Here is a 19,337-nt window from a genome sequence, read left to right as displayed (position 1 = left end):
ATGATCACTATCCTTAAATAAAAGACAGTTTTTTTTGCATGATCAGTCATATTTTCTAAATCAATGGCAAAATTTCACAATTTCTGCCAGGGTATGCAAACCTTTGAGCACAACTGTACATTGAAACATTAAAAGTTGCACATATTAAAAGTTATTTTGGATAATACAGAAACTGTTGTATTGACCAAATCGCAGGGGTGTTGCTCTGTTTGTTCGTTGCAACTCGAGTCTCTATAGGGCCTTTCTCACTGGGGGTACTAAAGCCCGTTTTAGGTACTTTTCCCCGGGACTAGTGCTTTTCGTCACTTTCGCACTTAAGGAACTATAGTTCCTTGTAGCCGTTTTGGGGGACATTTTTAGCTCCTACTTCAGGGTAGACAATTTTTGGGGCGTATAGGGACTGAGGGAGGTGTTGCAGCCTGTGATTGGACAAAAACCTGCATTGAGAAAGGAGAGGAGCTCCACAGCCACCATAGCCGCTAGCCTGCTACTGAGAGGATTGCGCTAATTTTACAATTCACTTAACAGAAGAAAACAAAGTATCCAAAGAGAATCACCCATTTCACACGTGCATGTGTGACTTCATTGGGAGACACTATGAGTTTATCACATCTGTACTGTGTGACTATAAAGAAAATATTCTTGATTACTACATCGACTATGACGGATATGAATAATCAGATGTTTATTGAGAGTGGGTAATTGAACTTTATTATACACTAAACTGTCATTAAATCTAGTTTACATGAGGAAAGTATTACGTGCCTGTTACTGCGAGCATCAATACCTCTTTTTTAAGTCAATGAGTGAGTATTTCAGTACAATTATTTATGTTGAGTCATAAAAGCCTTTATTGTAAAAGACTGTGTTGATAAATAGGTTTATAGTGCATTTTCAACATGTTCTCCACTGAGTTTATCGTGTGCAGCGTGGTTAAAGAGTGCTTTTCGCCACCTCGTCTCATCTCTCACACCGGGTGCAGCTTGGAGCACTGCACACATGCCTCACGTGCCCAGTTTAAACCATAACTTGAAAACACAGACTGCGTCCGAAAAACTGGAAAATGCAGCCTTCGGAGGCTGTAGAAGGATGGATGAAGGTAGGATGAAATAAGGTGCTTTTTAAACTGTTCAGTGCATTCCATTCATCCAAAAACACTGTTGTTTAAACCATTAACTGATAGGGCAGCTGCCTATGATTTCCGATGCAGCCGCAGTTCGTATAAAAAAGCCCTAAACAAACAAAAGTGTTGCTCCGATCCTCCATCAGTGATGTTGCTGTTGTTGCTGCTGCTGCTGCTGCTATTGAATCGCGCGTGCAAATAACATCAGAATAAAATGGTCGATATTAGATGACATCACTACGGTGGTTACTTTGGTGAGTGCAAATGCAACAGGAAAAGTCTCCTTGGGTGTTCCGTTGCTCATAAGAATTCTCATCTAGAAAGTTACTAAGGGAAAAGTACCAGGTCTGTAGGTGGGAAAGGGCCTTGTGTGTGTGTGTGTGTGTGCGCGCGCATATGTATGTGTGTCAGCGTGTGTAAGTGTGTGTGAGACATGAGAATGAGGGAGCGCAAGGTCGCTACATCAAAATTGATGTAAATTTAGAAAATTATAGACATTTTTGTTCTTCACCAATTTACTTAAACTGATGACTTTGTTTTATATGGTTATTTTGCTGTGGTAGCCTGTGTACAGTGTGGGTGAGACAAGAGAGAAAGAGAGAGAGGAAGAGGGAGTGCAAGGGTGTTTTTCAACCGAAACTGAAATGAATTTAGGATATATAGACATTGTTTGTCATTCTTATCCGATGTACTCAACCAATGTCTTTGTCTTAATTGGTTATTTTATTGTGGTAGCCTGTACGGCTCTATGAAATAAATTAAATAATCTGGCGAAGTGATATGGAACTGTTTACTGGAAAATAACTGCACACCTTAGAACACCCATCAACCAATCAGAATTAAGCATTCAGCAGACCCATTGTACAATACTGTATAATGCATCACAGTTACATGTCTCAGCAGCTTGCATTCTTTGCACCTCTTGTACTGCAATCACAGCAGGCATATGCAAGTGCCATTCTGTGGTGGTAAGCAGAATAATTAGGGTGAATAAATAATTAGGGATGTCTCAACACCAGTACTGATATGGGGTCCGATACTACTCTCATGCACTTGTATTTGTAAAAATGCTCTGGTACCAAAATCCGTTACCATCTGATGTACAAATGTCATTTCGTAAACATTCAGCGCACATTAGCTTCTCTTGGTTTGTTTATTTAGTAATTATTTTCAGATACTTTTTTCTGTGAAATTTGTTGATTTTTGCTAATTTTGTGACAGCTAAAAATGACTTTTTTGATGATGTCTTTTGAGTAGTAAAAATAAACATTCTGTCCACAAATCAGTCTCACCATACTGTATTTTGAAAACTGCAACATTACAAAAAAAAAATAAAACAAAAAACTGGTATCATATCGGGGAGTACAGAAAAGGAAGTATCGGTTCTTGTACTTTGCTCCAAAAAAATGGTAATCAGGACATCCCTATAAATAATGACTGGATTTTCATTTCTGGGTTAACTATCCCTTTAAAAAAATAACTTGTTTAACTTACCTTGTCCACATGGATGTAGTAAAAGTGGTCTTTGTGATAGATGGCTTTTAGGAGACGCTTCAGCTGTCGGACTGCTCGCCCGTGAACCATCAGCACAAATACCACCCTAACCGGGTTCTCAACCTTGGAGAGGCTGGTGTTGAAATCTGCATTCTGGACAGCACTGGAGATTACTAAAGAGGGACGAGGAGATAAATAACACTTAACTATAGTTGTCAATCATGTTAGCCTTTAAACTTGACTGGATGTGACAAAGCAAGATTGTGAAGCCAAAAAAAAATTTACTTTACAGAAATATGCAGACGCCAATGCTTGGCCAATGTACTACAAGCGCATGGTCCCCGTGAAAATATTGCGTTCTTGTGTGTCTTCGAATGTGTGTTCCATTAAACTGTGTTTTTATTCATGTAGCTAGCTGTAAAAATGTCAAGTTTAGCTAGTTTACTTATGTTGCTCCAGCAAGACAGTAGTTGACATATTGCGTTATCAATTGTAATTGTTAAGTTACACATCGTAACGCAACAACGTATAAACTTGAGACTGCGCTGAGTTTTCAATTGCTCCACGCTGAAACGCAAAATAAAAAAAACCTCGAGATTGTGTTATCAGTTGCGATTGTTGAGTTACACATCGAGATTGCATTATCAATTGCGATTGTTAAGGAACGCAACAAAGCACAAACTCGAGATTGCGCTGAGCTATCAAATGCAATTGTTGAGTTATAGGTCAAAACGCAACAAGGTCACAAATCCGAGATTGCGTTCAACCATCAATTGCGATAGCAGAGTTACACTTCGGAACACAACAATGCTCAAACTCCAGATTGTGTTATCAGTTGCAATTGTGGGGTTATGCATCGGAATGCTACAACGCACAAACTCAAGATTGCATTATCAATTGCGATAGTTGTTACACGTTGTAATGCAACAACGCACAAACTCGAGATTGCATTATCAATAGTTGAGTTGCATGTCAAAATGCAACAAGGGCACAAACTTGAGATTGCGTTAAGTTAGCAATTGTGATTGTTGAGTTACACGTTGGAATGCAGCAACGCTCAACGTTACCAGAGTATGTTTCAGGCCTTAAGAGTGTCGTTACCATGCTGTAGGCAGAACTGTGGCAGAGATGGTGGCATGAGTTGTCCTGCTTGGTGCTGGCATACGATGTTGGCGATCTCTTGTCTACACTGCCGTGAACCTGCACGGTGGAGGGCAGACAGGGCGTCCTTGCCCAAGATCTCACATTTGGGAACAAAGTCACTACTCTGAACTTGAGGAGCACCCTCAACGCTGCCTGGTTCTCCTGGTGCCACTAGATGGATTTTTGCCATTTCGCCTGCCCGAGTCTCACTGAAGTTACGGCTGCTAGAGGGATCGTAGTGGGCAACTTTTTCCACTACGACTCTATCATCTGGCACGCCAAGACTCTTGTCCTTCAAAGAGGGCTTGATTCTCCATCTAGACTCACTCCTGATAATCCTGGTCACAGCCATCCGATCCGGGCGCAGCCTCCACTGGCCACGGTTTGTCCCAGAAAGGGTGTTTTGCTTCTCGGAGGCCACAGGGTCCATTTTCTGGTCTTGCCCATTGTGGTCAGGCAACTTTGATCGCCTGTGCTTCCGCTAAGAAGGAAAAAGAAAAAATAAATCAGACGTGTGACACCATGCTAATACCAGGGTTTTTCCTGCATTGGAAATTTTAGCAAAATTTCGTGCCGCAGAAGCAAATTTTATGATATTCATCTTCCTTTCGCCGCTTTATAAGCAATGAAAACACTTCTCATGTGGAACGCAAACGCGCTCAGGGAGATTTAAGACTGGTTTCATGTGCGTGTTGTGCGATCCACCAAGAAACACTCGCGCAAGTGACGTGCTCTCCTCCTGTATCTCTGGAGCATGCAGGTGTGCGCGCGTCAAACCAGGATTCCCATGATATCCAAGCTCTGGTGACAAGATACTAGGAACGGACTGCATGATTAAACTGGGCTTTCCTCGATCTCGTTGCGCAGACAACAAAACTTATGCATGAAAATGTACTCTTAAAGCGCTATGGAACAATTCAACCATTTCACCTGCCTAGACAGCTCCGACATTCTGAACAGCACTCACGAGGGAAAGAGAAAACATCTGCCCTACACCAGCAACAATTACAAGACTTTTCACATCTTCACATCAACACCCTTACTAACATGTATCACAGTACACTGTAACAGAATTTTTCCATTACAACTGTAGCAGTTTTAGAATTGTTTTAAGAAAGACTAACTACCTATCCATTGTAATAAGGTGCCAGCCACAGTCTTTCTTGTGATTATACATTACAAATGCAACCGTTAAACAATGAAATAGCAATGGTAAACATAAGCGCAAGTACAATGTAGAATAAAAGTCTGGACCTTTATACATTTTGAACAAAGTCATGTGTAATATTGTAATATATTTCCTGATGATGTTTGAGATTAGGAAACAAACTGGCCTGGTTTGGCTTCAGATATTAATAGAATAAAAATTATTCCCATATGTCAATTAATCAAATAAAAAAAACTTTGATTTAACAGTTCATTTGCTTAATAAATTGAAAATGTTCAATGAAGCCTCAGTGTGGCATTTTACATGTACCAAAATGTTTTAATAAAATATTTTAGGTAAACAATTATATTTTTTCCTACCAGTATGTACTGTTCTATTGGTCCATAAATGATTTAGTGAAGAACAGATTGAAAACATGGCTTAATTATTTTTACTAGATTTAATGTATTTTACTTGAATCTTCTTGACTACAATTGCTGTTTGGTTGAAATGATGGTTCCTCTTAAAAAAAATAATAATAATAAATTCATAAATATCAAAAGACATATTTACGGAAAAAACACTGACATATTGAGCCCTAAACCAAACCCTTCCAAATCAGTGCAAAAGTAAAAATAGGACAAAACTTGATTCTCCGAGGAGGGATTCCATTTTAGAACAGACAAATAATTCACAACATTGGTGACATTTCGAGGAGCCCAGAATCACAACGTGTTTGCTTTTATTCTCATTTTGTTGTTTCCTCGGCTCCTGGCAGAGCTATTTTTAGCCACGCTACCTCATTTAGTAGAGGGAATCTGGAGGAAGCAGGGGTTCATAATGAGCAGTTACAGAGTTAGGTTTGGGTAAGAGCACAGCACATTGCCTCTACAGGGGAATACGGGTGAATTTAATGAAACCTGGCAAAGCATGTCCAGGTTTTACGGGTTTTGCATTGTGACATTAAGCCCATTTACTTGCACCCCAATAGGCTGTTAACTCCCAAAAATCTGCTTTTTTTTTAAAAAAAAAAATCCATAAACAAATAAGAAAATTTACATGGTATTTGAAATCAAGTTATTCTCTGCTTTTGACCTCAAACCTTGAAGCAGCATGAGCACAATACTTACGTACCCTGGACAAGTCGATCAGAATGCCGGTAAAGGTGTTTACATCAGTGTTTCCCCTTGGAAGCCGTGTTGATAATCGGGGCAAACTGGCCATTGGGAGAACCGGGACTTTTCCCAGTGGGCCGGCCGCAAAACAGGGCCGAATAGGCCGCGATAAGCTGAAATGGGCCGCCGTGTTATGAAGAACGGGCCAAAAAAAGGCAGTGCAATATGCCGAAGGGGGCAGCGATATGCAGATTAGGCCAGATTTCACTCCCCACCCCCCAACAACTTTTGGGCCAGTTTCTATGTAAAAACGCCCCTGTTGAAAATTGACCCGTGTAGCGTGGTTTCATTCTGCTTTTGAAGTGAGCAAAATGTGCTCCAAAACATACAGATGACAGAGGAAGGCTCTTTTATATTCACGAGGAAAGCGCTAACTGACTGTTCCATGAAACGTTGCGATCCCCTGCCATCCTATGTTTCAGAAATGAGCTCGCAGGCCACTTGAAATGAAGCGAGTTTGACACGTGTTGTTATGCGGTGACGTCACTGTGAGTAAGTGCGTGTAGGGGTGGGGTCCCTTTCACAGTGTAGAAAGCGCACAGCTGACTGGGGCTGGCAAGCATTATATTGCGTCAAGAATATTAAATTAATCATGTGAAATCCCAACAGTGGTGCTCATAATTCAGCAGTGGCACAGTGCCACTGCAAAATGCATATAGGGAAAACACTGTACATGCAATGTGAAATTGGGGTAATGGGCAAAAATGTACCTGTCTCGACTGGTTTATTCTTAAGCCATTCATGACCTAACATTGATAATGAAAACCATTTAACCATTTCCATTACCACACACATTACCGGCTTGTTAAGCATAATCAGTGTTAGAACGTGCATGTAAACATGCTCATTAATTTTGACAATCTAGAGAGCATGATGACTGATGGCTTGTATAATACTGATTTGTAATCTATAATACATTTTAATGATAACAAATTGTTAATTAAAATTCTTATTTTACACAGTATTTACTCATAATTCACAAAAACTTTTTGAAAACAGAAAACGTGCACTATTTCTTGACAAAACTGTGGTTAGATTTTGGAGCCAACACTAGATGGATTGACCACTTCTATTAACTGGCCAATTGGCACAGTTATCATTTGATACCAATAATCGCAATATGGGCAACAATAGGCAATGACATCTACTCTCAGTTGTTTATAAAGAAAGTCTCTTGCCATTGTGCTGGTGCTTATGTCATTACTATGGCAACCTAGGGATGCCAAAAGGTCCAGAACTTTAGTACCAATTCGATACTACAATAAAAAAAATTTTTTTTTAAACAATATCAGTCTTGCTACATGTGGCAGCGGAGGCGTGGTCAAGCATCTCTCCGGAGAGAGAAAGCGGTAAGGGCGCTTACACATGAGCTAAATTATGTCTAACACCTGTCTCTAATTTCAGTGAGCACGGGGAGAGCGGCATAAAGAGAGCGACACAACACGCAGTCGGGAGAGAGACTGGATATGACAGAGAGAGAGAGGGGAGATAGAGAAAAAGAAACTCACCGGTTCTCTGATGCGCCGTCGCGTGGTCCTCGATCACTACTCCACCCTCTCAGGTGGACTGCAGCCGCTCCTCCCCAGGCGGACCGGAGTCAGACCTCCGACCCCCAGCGGACAGAACGTTCCCGGCGTCCCGTGGGGACTCTCCTCCGCCCCTGGCAGCGGCCCTACCACTCCAGGCGGTCGGGGAGTCGCTTCCCTCCTCCCCCCACGGACGGCGGTCTTCTCTCGACCCCTCCGCGTTCCCTGGGGACGGCAGGGCACTCCTCCGCCCCCGGCAGCGGCTCCCTCGCTCCAGGCGGTCGGGGAGTCCCGTCCCCACTCGCCTCGCGGACGGCGGCCGTTCCCCGCGTCCGGGTGGTCGGGCTACTCCGTCCCCCGTCGGACGGCAGCGGCGCTCCCCTGGGTGGATGGCAGTGTCGAGGACCCTGCGACAGGAATCCCTCCTCCTTCCCGGGTTTCGGCACCAGTGTAAGGGGGTTTAGTGGAAAGGAGGAGGCAAGAACTGGTTTGACAACTTAAATAACAATTTATTAACCAAAAAACACAACCAAAACACACAACTGAAAACACACAGTACAGCTGCCTGCAATTCTCTCTCTCTCTCGAACTGTCGTCCCCGGCCGCCTTTATCCCTCGCGCGCCCCATCAGGCTGATTGGGGACCAGGTGTGTCCCATTCCAGCCCGGCCCCGCCCTCCTCGGCTCTACACTACAGTATTGGTAGAACAGAGTACATGTTCACATAAATGGTGTAACTGCAGCATCTCCTTCAGAACTTTGCGAATGGCTCAAACTTTTTGAATGCAGACTTTGTATATGTTAAAACTAGGGATGTCCCGATATCGATACTGGTATCAGGTCCGATACCGTACTCATGTACTGGTACTCATACTCGTAAAAATGCTCCGATAACAAAAACCGATACCATCTAATGTACGAATGTCATTACGTAAACATTTAGCCCACAAATTAAAATCACGTTATGGCCTAGTGAGATTATTTAACTGCAGTTTTTTTTTTCTTTTCTGTCAATGTATCAACTACTTTAATCTCAAAGTGTCAGAGCTGATTTGCTTGTATTTCGACAACAGGTCCTGTTCACAATTGAATTCTAAACGAAAAAATGCTTTTAAATTTACAAAGAGAGCTTCAAAATCTCCATCTTTATCAAAATCATTGTTATATTGAATGTTATAAATGTTCAGAAATGTTAACTTGAATACATTATTTGATACATATACAACATATTTGACTAATTGTTACTGCTGTCAGATGCCCAATACATTTTTATCTTTGTTTTATTGTTTTTATTAGTTTTATTACATGTTTATTTGCTCTCCATTTTATTACTGATTGTTTCATTGTTTTTAATTATTGCTTAAACTTGAAGCTTAAACTTGAATACTTTAAGTCTACATGCATAGTTTTAATTTCATTTGTTAGGCTAGTACTAATATTAATCATTAACTTTTAAAATAAAGTTCATCAGCAAATTTATTTTGGCTGTGGTATTGAAACTGGTATTGAGAATAGCTGATGTGTAGTATGAAAGTACTGGTAATCGGCCAATATTTGGCCATTTTGGGATTATTGGCATCGGTCGATAACCATATTTGCTTGGCCGATGAAAAGAAGTGTTAACTTTCCCTTGTGTCAGTTCCAAAATCTAACAATAGATTTGTCAATGAATAATCAACACTTTCTGTTTTCAAGATTTTTTCTTTTCAAGTTTATGCAAATTTGAATAAATATTGCATAAGTGTTTGCTGTTGTTAAATTGCATTATGTTTATCTGCATTTATATAAGCCTTTGGCCATCCTGCTCTCTAGATATCGGTATCAGTATCTGCCATTGAAAAACCCATATCGGTCAACCACTAATCTTAACACTTTTATGGCAACAGATGTAAGCATACTGGATATTGCCTACACTGCCTGAACAAACAGATTCGATTCCATCCTTTGTGAAATGTCAGTGTGGTCTGTCAGTCCTAAAGATAGGGTTTGAAAAAACAAATTGGATTTGTGTGCAGTGTGAAAGTCTGAGAACACAATCAGAAAAGCCTGTTTAGTAACTGAAACAGCTGCCGCCACCACAGTGACCAGACAGGGCTCCAGACTAAAAAACATCAAGGAGCCAAATGGCTGTTTTTAGTCGCCAAATCATATAACTGCTCGATTTAGATTGTTGTTCAGAAACAAGACAGAAAGCAGAAGAAAAGGAAGACTGCTGATAACCCATTACTCTGAGATTTAATAAACAGTATGTATAGTTGAGAAGATACGCAAGTTTGCATTACCCTTTGGACTCATCAATGTTCACACCCCTTTCATAATTTATTCAAATATAAGAGATACAATTTTTTATTTATTTAGTAGGATTCTGCCCTTCAGAATCTACATTACAGATATTTACATAAAGTATAGTATGCATATAGCAGTGTGTTGTCTTCTTGAGAATAATGTTTGCACCTTGTGTAATAGTTGTGTATGAATCCCTCAACTGTCCTAAGTGTCAAAAGCTGAATCTCATATATATGTATATGTAAAGTGGTGTGGGACTTTTAATTATAAAGAAGCCCGAATTACACATGGGACTCCTATTTTGAAATGTCCGTGCTCCCAGTTGTGAACACTGACAGATGAATCGCTGAGAAAGTGACCGATTCAAACTGCTAACCTAAGCTCCTGGGCGAATTCCAATCGAAAGTGATCATCCCTATGCCCTACTCACTACAAAAGGACAAAGCTCTTGATGTGGGCTCTCTAAAGAGAGCATGGCATTACAGTTTGAATGTACCCATCGCTAAAAGTCTTGTAAAAGGGCAATTTGTGAAAAAATAAACTCTTACTTTTGTTTGGAACGACTCTTCGAGTGGCGTCCCCTTCCCAAAGTGCACTTCAAGGGCGCAAAAATGCCATTTGGAAAATGCCCCTTGAGTTCACACCCTTAGTTCTTTTCAGGTGATTCATGAAAAAGACCTGATTCAAGAAAGTAATTTGGTCACATCTCTCTAGCACTGGGTTTGTTGTTGTTGCGTGCGGTGCAGCGAGCTCATCACAACAGAATGAGTGAAAAGCAGCTCGAGATACACTGGTGGTGCATGCTCTAAAGATGTATTCAATAACTCACAAGATGATATCTGACGAAACCGCATATGAACGCACACAACCCGACTGTCGCCAATGGCGTCTAGATCAATCAATTATTTTTGGTCACATTTGCGACCATTTTAGTCGCAGTCTGGAGCCCTGCCAGACACAACTGCAATGATTGTCCAAAGACAATCTATAATAACTCAATTCAGCTGCATGTTTTCAATCCAGGATGCACTCGAGCACATGGCTGCACACATCTCAATGCAACGTTCAATGCAAGGATGTGTTTTAATCGATGACAATGTGAAAACGCGATTAAAGCTGGCAGGGGCAGCATTTACCGTCAGCCTCAACACAGCCTGGGTGCCAGACATGGATTTCTGCTTCACTTCCATTTCTGTGTGGACCTCCTGCCAAGCTGGGCATCTGTTCCAGCACTGAGGCTTCTTCAGGCCAAATCAAGACGCTCCTATTCATGGACTTCCTATTTTACAGACTAAATTTACTCTAACCGTTGGTGGATTCTCCATGTCTTAGCAAAAAGAAGCTCTCAGCCGTCATAGTGAAAAACACCTACTTTGTTCAATTGATGGTTCAGGATGGTTGATTCTGTGTTTACAGCAGAATTCAGAATTAGACTGATTTAAACTGTTCGTCTTTTTGAATACGTCCAACAACAGGGTTTCCATCAGCTGGTAAAAACCACATTTTGACCATTAAATCGGGCCAATGTCCAACAAATAAAACAAACAAAAAAAACTGCACACAATGTCCAGTGAAAATACGAACACGAAGCGTCAGCAACCCCTTTAGTTGATGCCACAAGTGCACAGCGTGACACCATCCCAATGACGACAGTGCTTTACTGCCACGGAGGTTTAAACTTTCCTGATAGCTTGCAAAGTCCTTATCCACAACTACAGCGGGTTGTATCCCGCACACTGTCAAAATCAACCTGTGTTATTCCCGTCTTGTTCCCGTCTTCCCTCTTCAGAATCGCATTAAAACAGCTTTGCGTTGCCATGTTCCAGAGGAGAAGGACACCAGGCATGTGCATCTCAAACTGTAGAGAAACACTGCACACTTCACATCAGCAGCAAAACGCTTCTGTGCTATGTAAAATTAGAGAAAAATGGTCATAAAAACTATGAGAAAAAATTAGCCAAGGTGAGAGATTATATGACATAACCGAACAATGAATAAGAAAGAAAAGATATGTGGAAAATTGCAACTTAGCTTATGCTTTGCTCTGTTTTTGTTTTGAATGTAAATTTTTTTTAATTAGATGCTAATTCCATGATTCGTGTTTTTTTTTATTATGGAAAAGCAGCAATAATGAACAAACTTTGTTGTTCATTTGACTTGATTGCATCATTATTATATTGCATATTATGCATAGTCCATCGCGTTACAGCACAAAATGTACAACGAAATGAGAGGAATAGATTTTTTTAAACTTTATAATTCCCGGACACGTTGACCAGCACCAACATTTCTTAGTGGAAACTCTGGACTCGCCTATATGGATTTTTTCCCTTTTAAAAAGTAATATTTTTAAGCAATGTTGTTTTAAAGAAGCAGTTTCTTAGTGAGGGTGTTAATGTCTTGTGCTTTAGCCTTCTATATACACATATACACTATATTGCCAAAAGTATTCGCTCATCTGCCTTTAGACGCATATGAACTTAAGTGACATCCCATTCTTAATCCATGGGGTTTAATATGACGTCAGCCCACCCTTTGCAGCTATAACAGCTTCAACTCTTCTGGGAAGGCTTTCCACAAGGTTTATGGGAGTGTGTTTATGGGAATTTTTGACCATTCTTCCAGAAGCGCATTTGTGAGGTCAGACACTGATGTTGGACGAGAAGGCCTGGCTCGCAGACTTCGCTCTAATTCATCCCAAAGGTGCTCTATCGGGTTGAGGTCAGGACTCTGTGCAGGCCAGTCAAGTTCTTCCACACCAAACTCGCTCATCCATGTCTTTATGGACCTTGCTTTGTGCACTGGTGCGCAGTCATGTTGGAACAGGAAGGGGCCATCCCCAAACTGTTCCCAAAGTTGGGAGCATGGAATTGTCCAAAATCTCTTGGTATGCTGAAGCATTCAGAGTTCCTTTCACTGGAACTAAGGGGCCAAGCCCAGCTCCTGAAAAACAACCCCACACCATAATCCCCCCTCCACCAAACTTCACAGTTGGCACAATGCAGTCAGACAAGTACCGTTCTCCTGGCAACCACCAAACCCAGACTCGTCCATCAGATTGCCAGATGGAGAAGCGTGATTCGTCACTCCAGAGAACGCGTCTCCACTGCTCTAGAGTCCAGTGGTGGTGTGCTTTACACCACTGCATCCGACGCTTTGCATTGCACTTGGTGATGTATGGCTTGGATGCAGCTCCTCGGCCATGGAAACCCATTCCATGAAGCTCTCTACGCACTGTTCTTGAGCTAATCTGAAGGCCACATGAACTTTGGAGGTCTGTAGCGATTGACTCTGCAGAAAGTTGGCGACCTCTGCGCACTATGCGTCTCAGCATCCGCTGACCCCGCTCTGTCATTTTACATGGCCTACCACTTCGTGGCTGAGTTGCTGTCATTCCCAATCGCTTCCACTTTGTTATAATACCACTGACAGTTGACTGTGGAATATTTAGTAGCAAGGAAATTTCACGACTGGACTTGTTGCACAGGTGGCATCCTATCACAGTACCACGCTGGAATTCACTGAGCTCCTGAGAGCGGCCCATTCTTTCACAAATGTTTGTAGAAGCAGTCTGCATGCCTAGGTGCTTCATTTTATACACCTGTGGCCATGGAAGTGATTGGAACACCTGAATTCAATTATTTGGATGGGTGAGCGAATACTTTTGGCAATATAGTGTATATTATATAATTATTAACTGATCATTTGGCCATTTATTATTTCATTGATCGAGAACAGTGATTTAACATACTAAAAAAAAAAATGGGCAAAACCTAAAGCATCTATGATGCTGATTCACTCCATCAAGATCTAAAGATTATATCACGTTGCATTTGGGCTTGTTTTAATCAGGAGCATACAAGTAACTGTGTGCATTTTCATATTCTGTTTGTTTCATGAAATTACAAGTGAAAACCAAACAAAAAAAGTTTCACATCTGTATAAAACAGACTGATACTGTATATGTAACTCTGCTTTCACATTCAAATACATGCTTTTACTTGATATACACTAACTTGACAAACGTTTTCAATAATGTACAGAATTTGCTCTTATGGAAAGGAATTGGTACTTTTATTCACCAACGTGGCATTCAACTGATCACAATGTATAGTCAGGACATTAATAATGTAAAACATTTATATTACAATTTGAAAAAAAAAAAAAAAAAAATCAGAACTTCTTAAACTACTTAATCCTCCACATGCAGCAATGACAGCTTTGCAGATCCTTGGCATTCTAGCTGTCAGTTTGTCCAGATACTCAGGTGACATTTCACCACACACTTCCTGTAGCACTTGCCATATGTGACTGTCTTGCACTTCTCACGCACCTTACAATCTAGCTGATCCCACTAAAGCTCAGTGGGGTTAAGATCCATAACACTCTTTTCCAATTATCTGTTGTCCAATGTCTGTGTTTCTTTGCCCACTCTAACCTTTTCTTTTTGTTTTTCTGTTTCAAAAGTGGCTTTTTCTTTGCAATTCTTAGCATAAGGCCTGCACCCCTGAGTCTTCTCTTTATTGTTGTGCATGAAACTGGTGTTAAACGGGTAGAATTCAATGAAGCTCTCAGCTGAGGACATGTGAGGTGTCTATTTCTCAAACTAGAGACTCTGATGTACAGTTGTGCTCAAAAGTTTGCATACCCTGGCAGAAATTGTGAAATTTTGGCATTGATTTTAAAAATATGATTGATCATGCAAAAAAAACTGTCTTTTATTTAAGGATAGTGATCATATGAAGCCATTTATTATCACATAGTTGTTCGGCTCCTTTTTAAATCATAATGATAACAGAAATCACCCAAATGGCCCTGATCAAAAGTTTACATACCCTTGAATGTTTGGCCTTGTTACAGATACACAAGGTGACACACACAGGTTTAAATGGCAATTAAAGGTTAATTTCCCACACCTGTGGCTTTTTAAATTGCAATTAGTGCCTGTGTATAAATAGTCAATGAGTTTGTTAGCTCTCACATGGATGCACTGAGCAGGCTAGATACTGAGCCATGGGGAGCAGAAAAGAACTGTCAAAAGACCTGCGTAACAAGGTAACGGAATTTATAAAGATGGAAAAGGATGTAAAAAGATAGCCAAAGCCTTGAAAATGCCAGTCAGTACTGTTCAATCACTTATTAAGAAGTGGAAAATTTGGGGATCTCTTGATATCAAGCCAAGGTCAGGTAGACCAAGAAAGATTTCAGCCACAACTGCCAGAAGAATTGTTCGGGATACAAAGAAAAACCCACAGGTAACCTCAGGAGAAATACAGGCTGCTCTGGAAAAAGATGGTGTGGTTGTTTCAAGGATCACAATATGACGATACTTGAACAAAAATGAGCCGCATGGTCGAGTTGCCAGAAAGAAGCCTTTACTGCACCAATGCCACAAAAAAGCCCGGTTGCAATATGCCCGACAACACCTTGACATGCCTCACAGCTTCTGGCACACTGTAATTTGGAGTGACGAGACCAAAATAGAACTTTATGGTCACAACCATAAGCGCTATGTTTTGAGAGGGGTCAACAAGGCCTATAGTGAACAGAATACCATCCCCACTGTGAAGCATGGTGGTGGCTCACTGATGTTTTGGGGGTGTGTGAGCTCTAAAGGCATGGGAAATCTTGTGAAAATTGATGGCAAGATGAATGCAGTATGTTATCAGAAAATACTGCCAGACAATTTGCATTCTTCTGCGCATGGGACGCTCTTGGACTTTTCAGCACGACAATGGCCCTAAGCACAAGGCCAAGTTGACCCTCCAGTGGTTACAGCAGAAAAAGGTGAAGGTTCTGGAGTGGTCATCACAGTCTCCTGACCTTAATATCATCGAGCCACTCTGGGGAGATCTCAAACTTGCAGTTCATGCATGACGACCAAAGACTTTGCATGACCTGGAGGCATTTTGCCAAGACGAATGGGCAGCTATACCACCTGCAAGAATTTGGGGCCTCATAGACAACTATTACAAAAGACTGCATGCTGTCATTGATGCTAAAGGGGGCAGTACACAGTATTAAGAACTAAGGGTATGCAGACTTTTGAACGGGTCATTTCATTTTTTTTCTTTGTTACCATGTTTTGTTTTATGATTGTGCCATTCTGTTATAACCTACAGTTGTATATGAATCCCATAAGAAATAAAAGAAATGTGTTTTGCCTGCTCACTCATGTTTTCTTTCAAAATGGTACATATATTACCAGTTCTGCAAGGGTATGCAAACTTCTGAGCACAACTGTACTTATCCTCTTGTTTATGTTGTACATCTGGCCTTCCACATCTCTTTCTGTCCTTGTTAGAGCCAGTTGTCCTTTGTCTTTGAAGACTGTAGAGTACACATTTGTATGAAATCTTCAGTTTTTTAGCAATTTCAAGCATTGTATAGCCTTCATTCCTCAAAACAATGATTGACTGACGAGTTTCTAGAGAAAGACGTTTCTTTTTTGCCATTTTTGACCTAATATTGACCTTAAGACATACCAGTCTATTGCAAACTGTGGCAATTCAAAAACAAACTAAGACAATGTTAAGCTTCATTTAACGAACCAAATAGCTTTCAGCTGTGTTTGATATAATGGCAAGTGATTTTCTAGTACCAAATTAGCAATTTAGCGTGATTACTCAAGGATAAGGTGTTGGAGTGTTGGCTGCTGGAAATGGGGCCTGTCTAGATTTGATCAAAAAAGACTTTTTCAAATAGTGATGGTGCTGTTTTTTACATCAGTAATGTCCTGACTATACTTTGTGATCAGTTGAATGCCACTTTGGTGAATTAAAGCACCAATTTCCTTCCAAAACAGCAAAATCTGTACATTATTCCAAACTTATGGCCACCAGTGTACTTTGGTGAGAGTGCTTGCATTTTACTCATTGAGACATTTCCAAAGACAAATAACTATCCAAGCTTTATGATGTTTTGAGTGTTTTATACTGTGTGTAGTATTACTACTTCATAAGTTATGAAAATAGGTAACTTCTAATTGTAATATGGAGTTGTTCATATTGTCGATATGCACATAAAATGTGAGTACAATATGAAGACATGCAGCTCTTCAGACAGAAAAGCTTACACAAGGAATGCACAATGCACAGAATACATTGTGCAGAAAATATCTCATCCTGTGGTAGGACAAAAAAAAAAACCTTACCACAACTCCAAACTGGCATACCAATGTGGTGCTGGAAGTATGTAATGGGAGGATGAGGAATAACACCAGCAACTCCCACCACTTCCTGCTGTAGGCACAACACAGCATGTTTGGGTATTTGCCACATGTCTGCTGCCCACACAAAAAAAACAATGGATTGTGGGAACAGGAGGACCAGCCATAGATCAGCAGGCTTCTCTACAAGCAACTGCTTGGACTTTGAAGCTCACTAGGTTTCTGCTCCAAAACCATGTGAGCTGTCTACATACGCATTTATTTAATTTAGGATGTTGCCTTAGAAGGAAACTGCCCATATAGGCAGTCGACAGCAATTCAGCTACAGTTTTGGAACAGAGCTTACCTAAAACCCTGTCTGAAAGTATCTTACACCCACAAGGCTTACAGCTGGGAAGGCAACATTAAACATAATTTCATAGCTGAAAGAGTCAGATGGCAGCTGTCTGAACACTGCCTTCAGCCAAAGTTTCCTTCATAACTTCACATGAGAAAAGCAACTCAACAGAACAGGGGAGATGTTTGGGGAGTGGCTGTCATATATGGGCCTATTGATGATGTTATTACCACGATACATTGGATGCGTGTTGCACATTTAAGTATGACAGGTCACAGTGACATCACATGACCTGCAGTTATTCATTCTCGGGGTCTTCTCAGAGAGCTAAGGCTGCAGAGTCAATGGCCTCTTTCATCATGCTGAAACTCACTACTGAGACACAGGTGAAAGCAGAATGTTGTGGAGGATATGAAAAGCATTTCGCAGGATCAGCGTAATTAATAAGCAGGGCTTGAGGCACAAATGGCACCTAATGTGACTTAAATGCCCCAGATATTTAAAAAAAAAATTGTCACCCTGTGTTTTAGTACAGTTATTAGAAATACTCTCTTATGGGTAAAAAAACAAAAAAAACCCACAGAAAATCATTTCCAGATGGCAAATATTACATATTAATAAAAAAAATGTTTGTTTATGATACTGGTCAGGGCTGCATCCCAAAAGCATTGTAAGCTTAAGTTGATTGTAAAGACCACTGGCACTAATGGTTTCTACGATATACTTAGGCTTATGGAATATATATAATATAATGTATATATAAATATAAACAGCTTTACATTAGTATCATTTCAAAAGGGGCATTTTGACAAAAAAACAAAAAAGAGCATTTGGCTGTTCACGCATGCAGCTACATTCATCACAGGACACGAGCAGACATTCGCAGGTGAGAGTTTGAAAGCAGCCAGCTGAAATCAAACAGCGCGTGGCTACCGTATTGAGTCAGAGCTTGATACTGCCAGTATTTTTTGGCATTGGTAGGTATTAAAATATTGAACTGAGCAGAGATTTCGTGGCACCCTTAGCCAGTCGTTGCGGCACCCTGCAATTTGGGAACTGCGCTAGACTAACGTTTTTGGTCATTGCGCTTCCTAGTTTCTTCAGCATCTCATGCAGGAATGCTGGTTTTTTCATTTGACAGCCTTACAAAGGCATGCCACTGCAGTATTTCCCCTAGAATTTTTTTCACCAGCGGTGCTGTTGTTGGCGGGGGATTATAACAATCTCACTATTATCTCCTTTTGTGTTCCATGGAAGGAAGAAAGTCATAAAGGTTTAATCAGGAATTATCACTGTAAGAATAGAACAGGTCAGTGGTTCTCTTTACCCAGAGTAGTACTGATGGCAATTTGCAAAAAGCCTTTTTGCTGTTTCTGCCTTTTTTGTCAAAGGTTCTGCAATATGAGGGAGCGATATAAAAATGTGGTGATTTGAAAGGTGGAAAAACTAGATCGCTCCGGCTTTGCTTGGTTGATTTTAAACAGGAGCGATTATCGCATCGCTTGCTTATCGAGACACGGTGCAATGCCATTCGCATGTCGAATCTTAAGCAACAAACTTACTTGTGACTTTCTCTCTGCACACGCTTACACTAAACTCATCAAGCGTTCAATGAGCTGCATGAAAGAGAGAGAGAGAGGGATGTGGAAGAGCTGATTCTAGAATTACAGTTTGTTCATCTGTATGAACTGGTTTACCGATTTTCAGCTAAATGTTTAAGTGAATAAAATAAAGAGAATCCCGAGCCGAATTTGGTGGTTATCCTGCTTCTCCGTTGTGCACATGCACTCACAAACAGCCACATAAGACTAATGTTAACTGTTGAGGAGAGAGAGGGAGAATGAAACAGACGAGCACTTTAACATTATGAGCTCAAACGCGTCTATCACGGCTCTGATATGCGGACCGTTTAAATGTCACTGTGTTGCACACCGGTCTG

At 40.8% G+C, this 19,337-nt stretch overlaps 1 protein-coding gene across 4 annotated transcripts in view; it reads right to left on the bottom strand.

Annotated features, from left to right (window-relative positions):
- The window catches only part of LOC127450322 (xylosyltransferase 2-like), a 39,216-nt gene that overhangs the window by 16,594 nt on the left and 3,285 nt on the right, over positions 1-19,337 (bottom strand). The window contains exons 2-4 of one of the 4 annotated variants that reach the window (XM_051714330.1): positions 7,591-8,036; positions 3,719-4,241; positions 2,618-2,790 (exon numbers count right to left, since the gene is read on the bottom strand). In XM_051714330.1, the coding sequence (XP_051570290.1) occupies positions 2,618-2,790; positions 3,719-4,190 (645 nt within the window). In that variant the 5' untranslated portion in view covers positions 4,191-4,241; positions 7,591-8,036. Of the gene's footprint in view, positions 1-2,617; positions 2,791-3,718; positions 4,242-7,590; positions 8,105-19,337 lie in introns of all 4 variants that reach the window. The other 3 variants (XM_051714329.1, XM_051714328.1, XM_051714331.1) reach the window with 3 other exon arrangements.

Source organism: Myxocyprinus asiaticus, chromosome 13 (genome assembly GCF_019703515.2).
Source record: "Myxocyprinus asiaticus isolate MX2 ecotype Aquarium Trade chromosome 13, UBuf_Myxa_2, whole genome shotgun sequence".
Taxonomy (NCBI): domain Eukaryota; kingdom Metazoa; phylum Chordata; class Actinopteri; order Cypriniformes; family Catostomidae; genus Myxocyprinus; species Myxocyprinus asiaticus.
The sequence above is the reverse complement of the archived record's forward strand: the minus strand, read 5'-3'. Positions and strand labels throughout refer to the sequence as shown.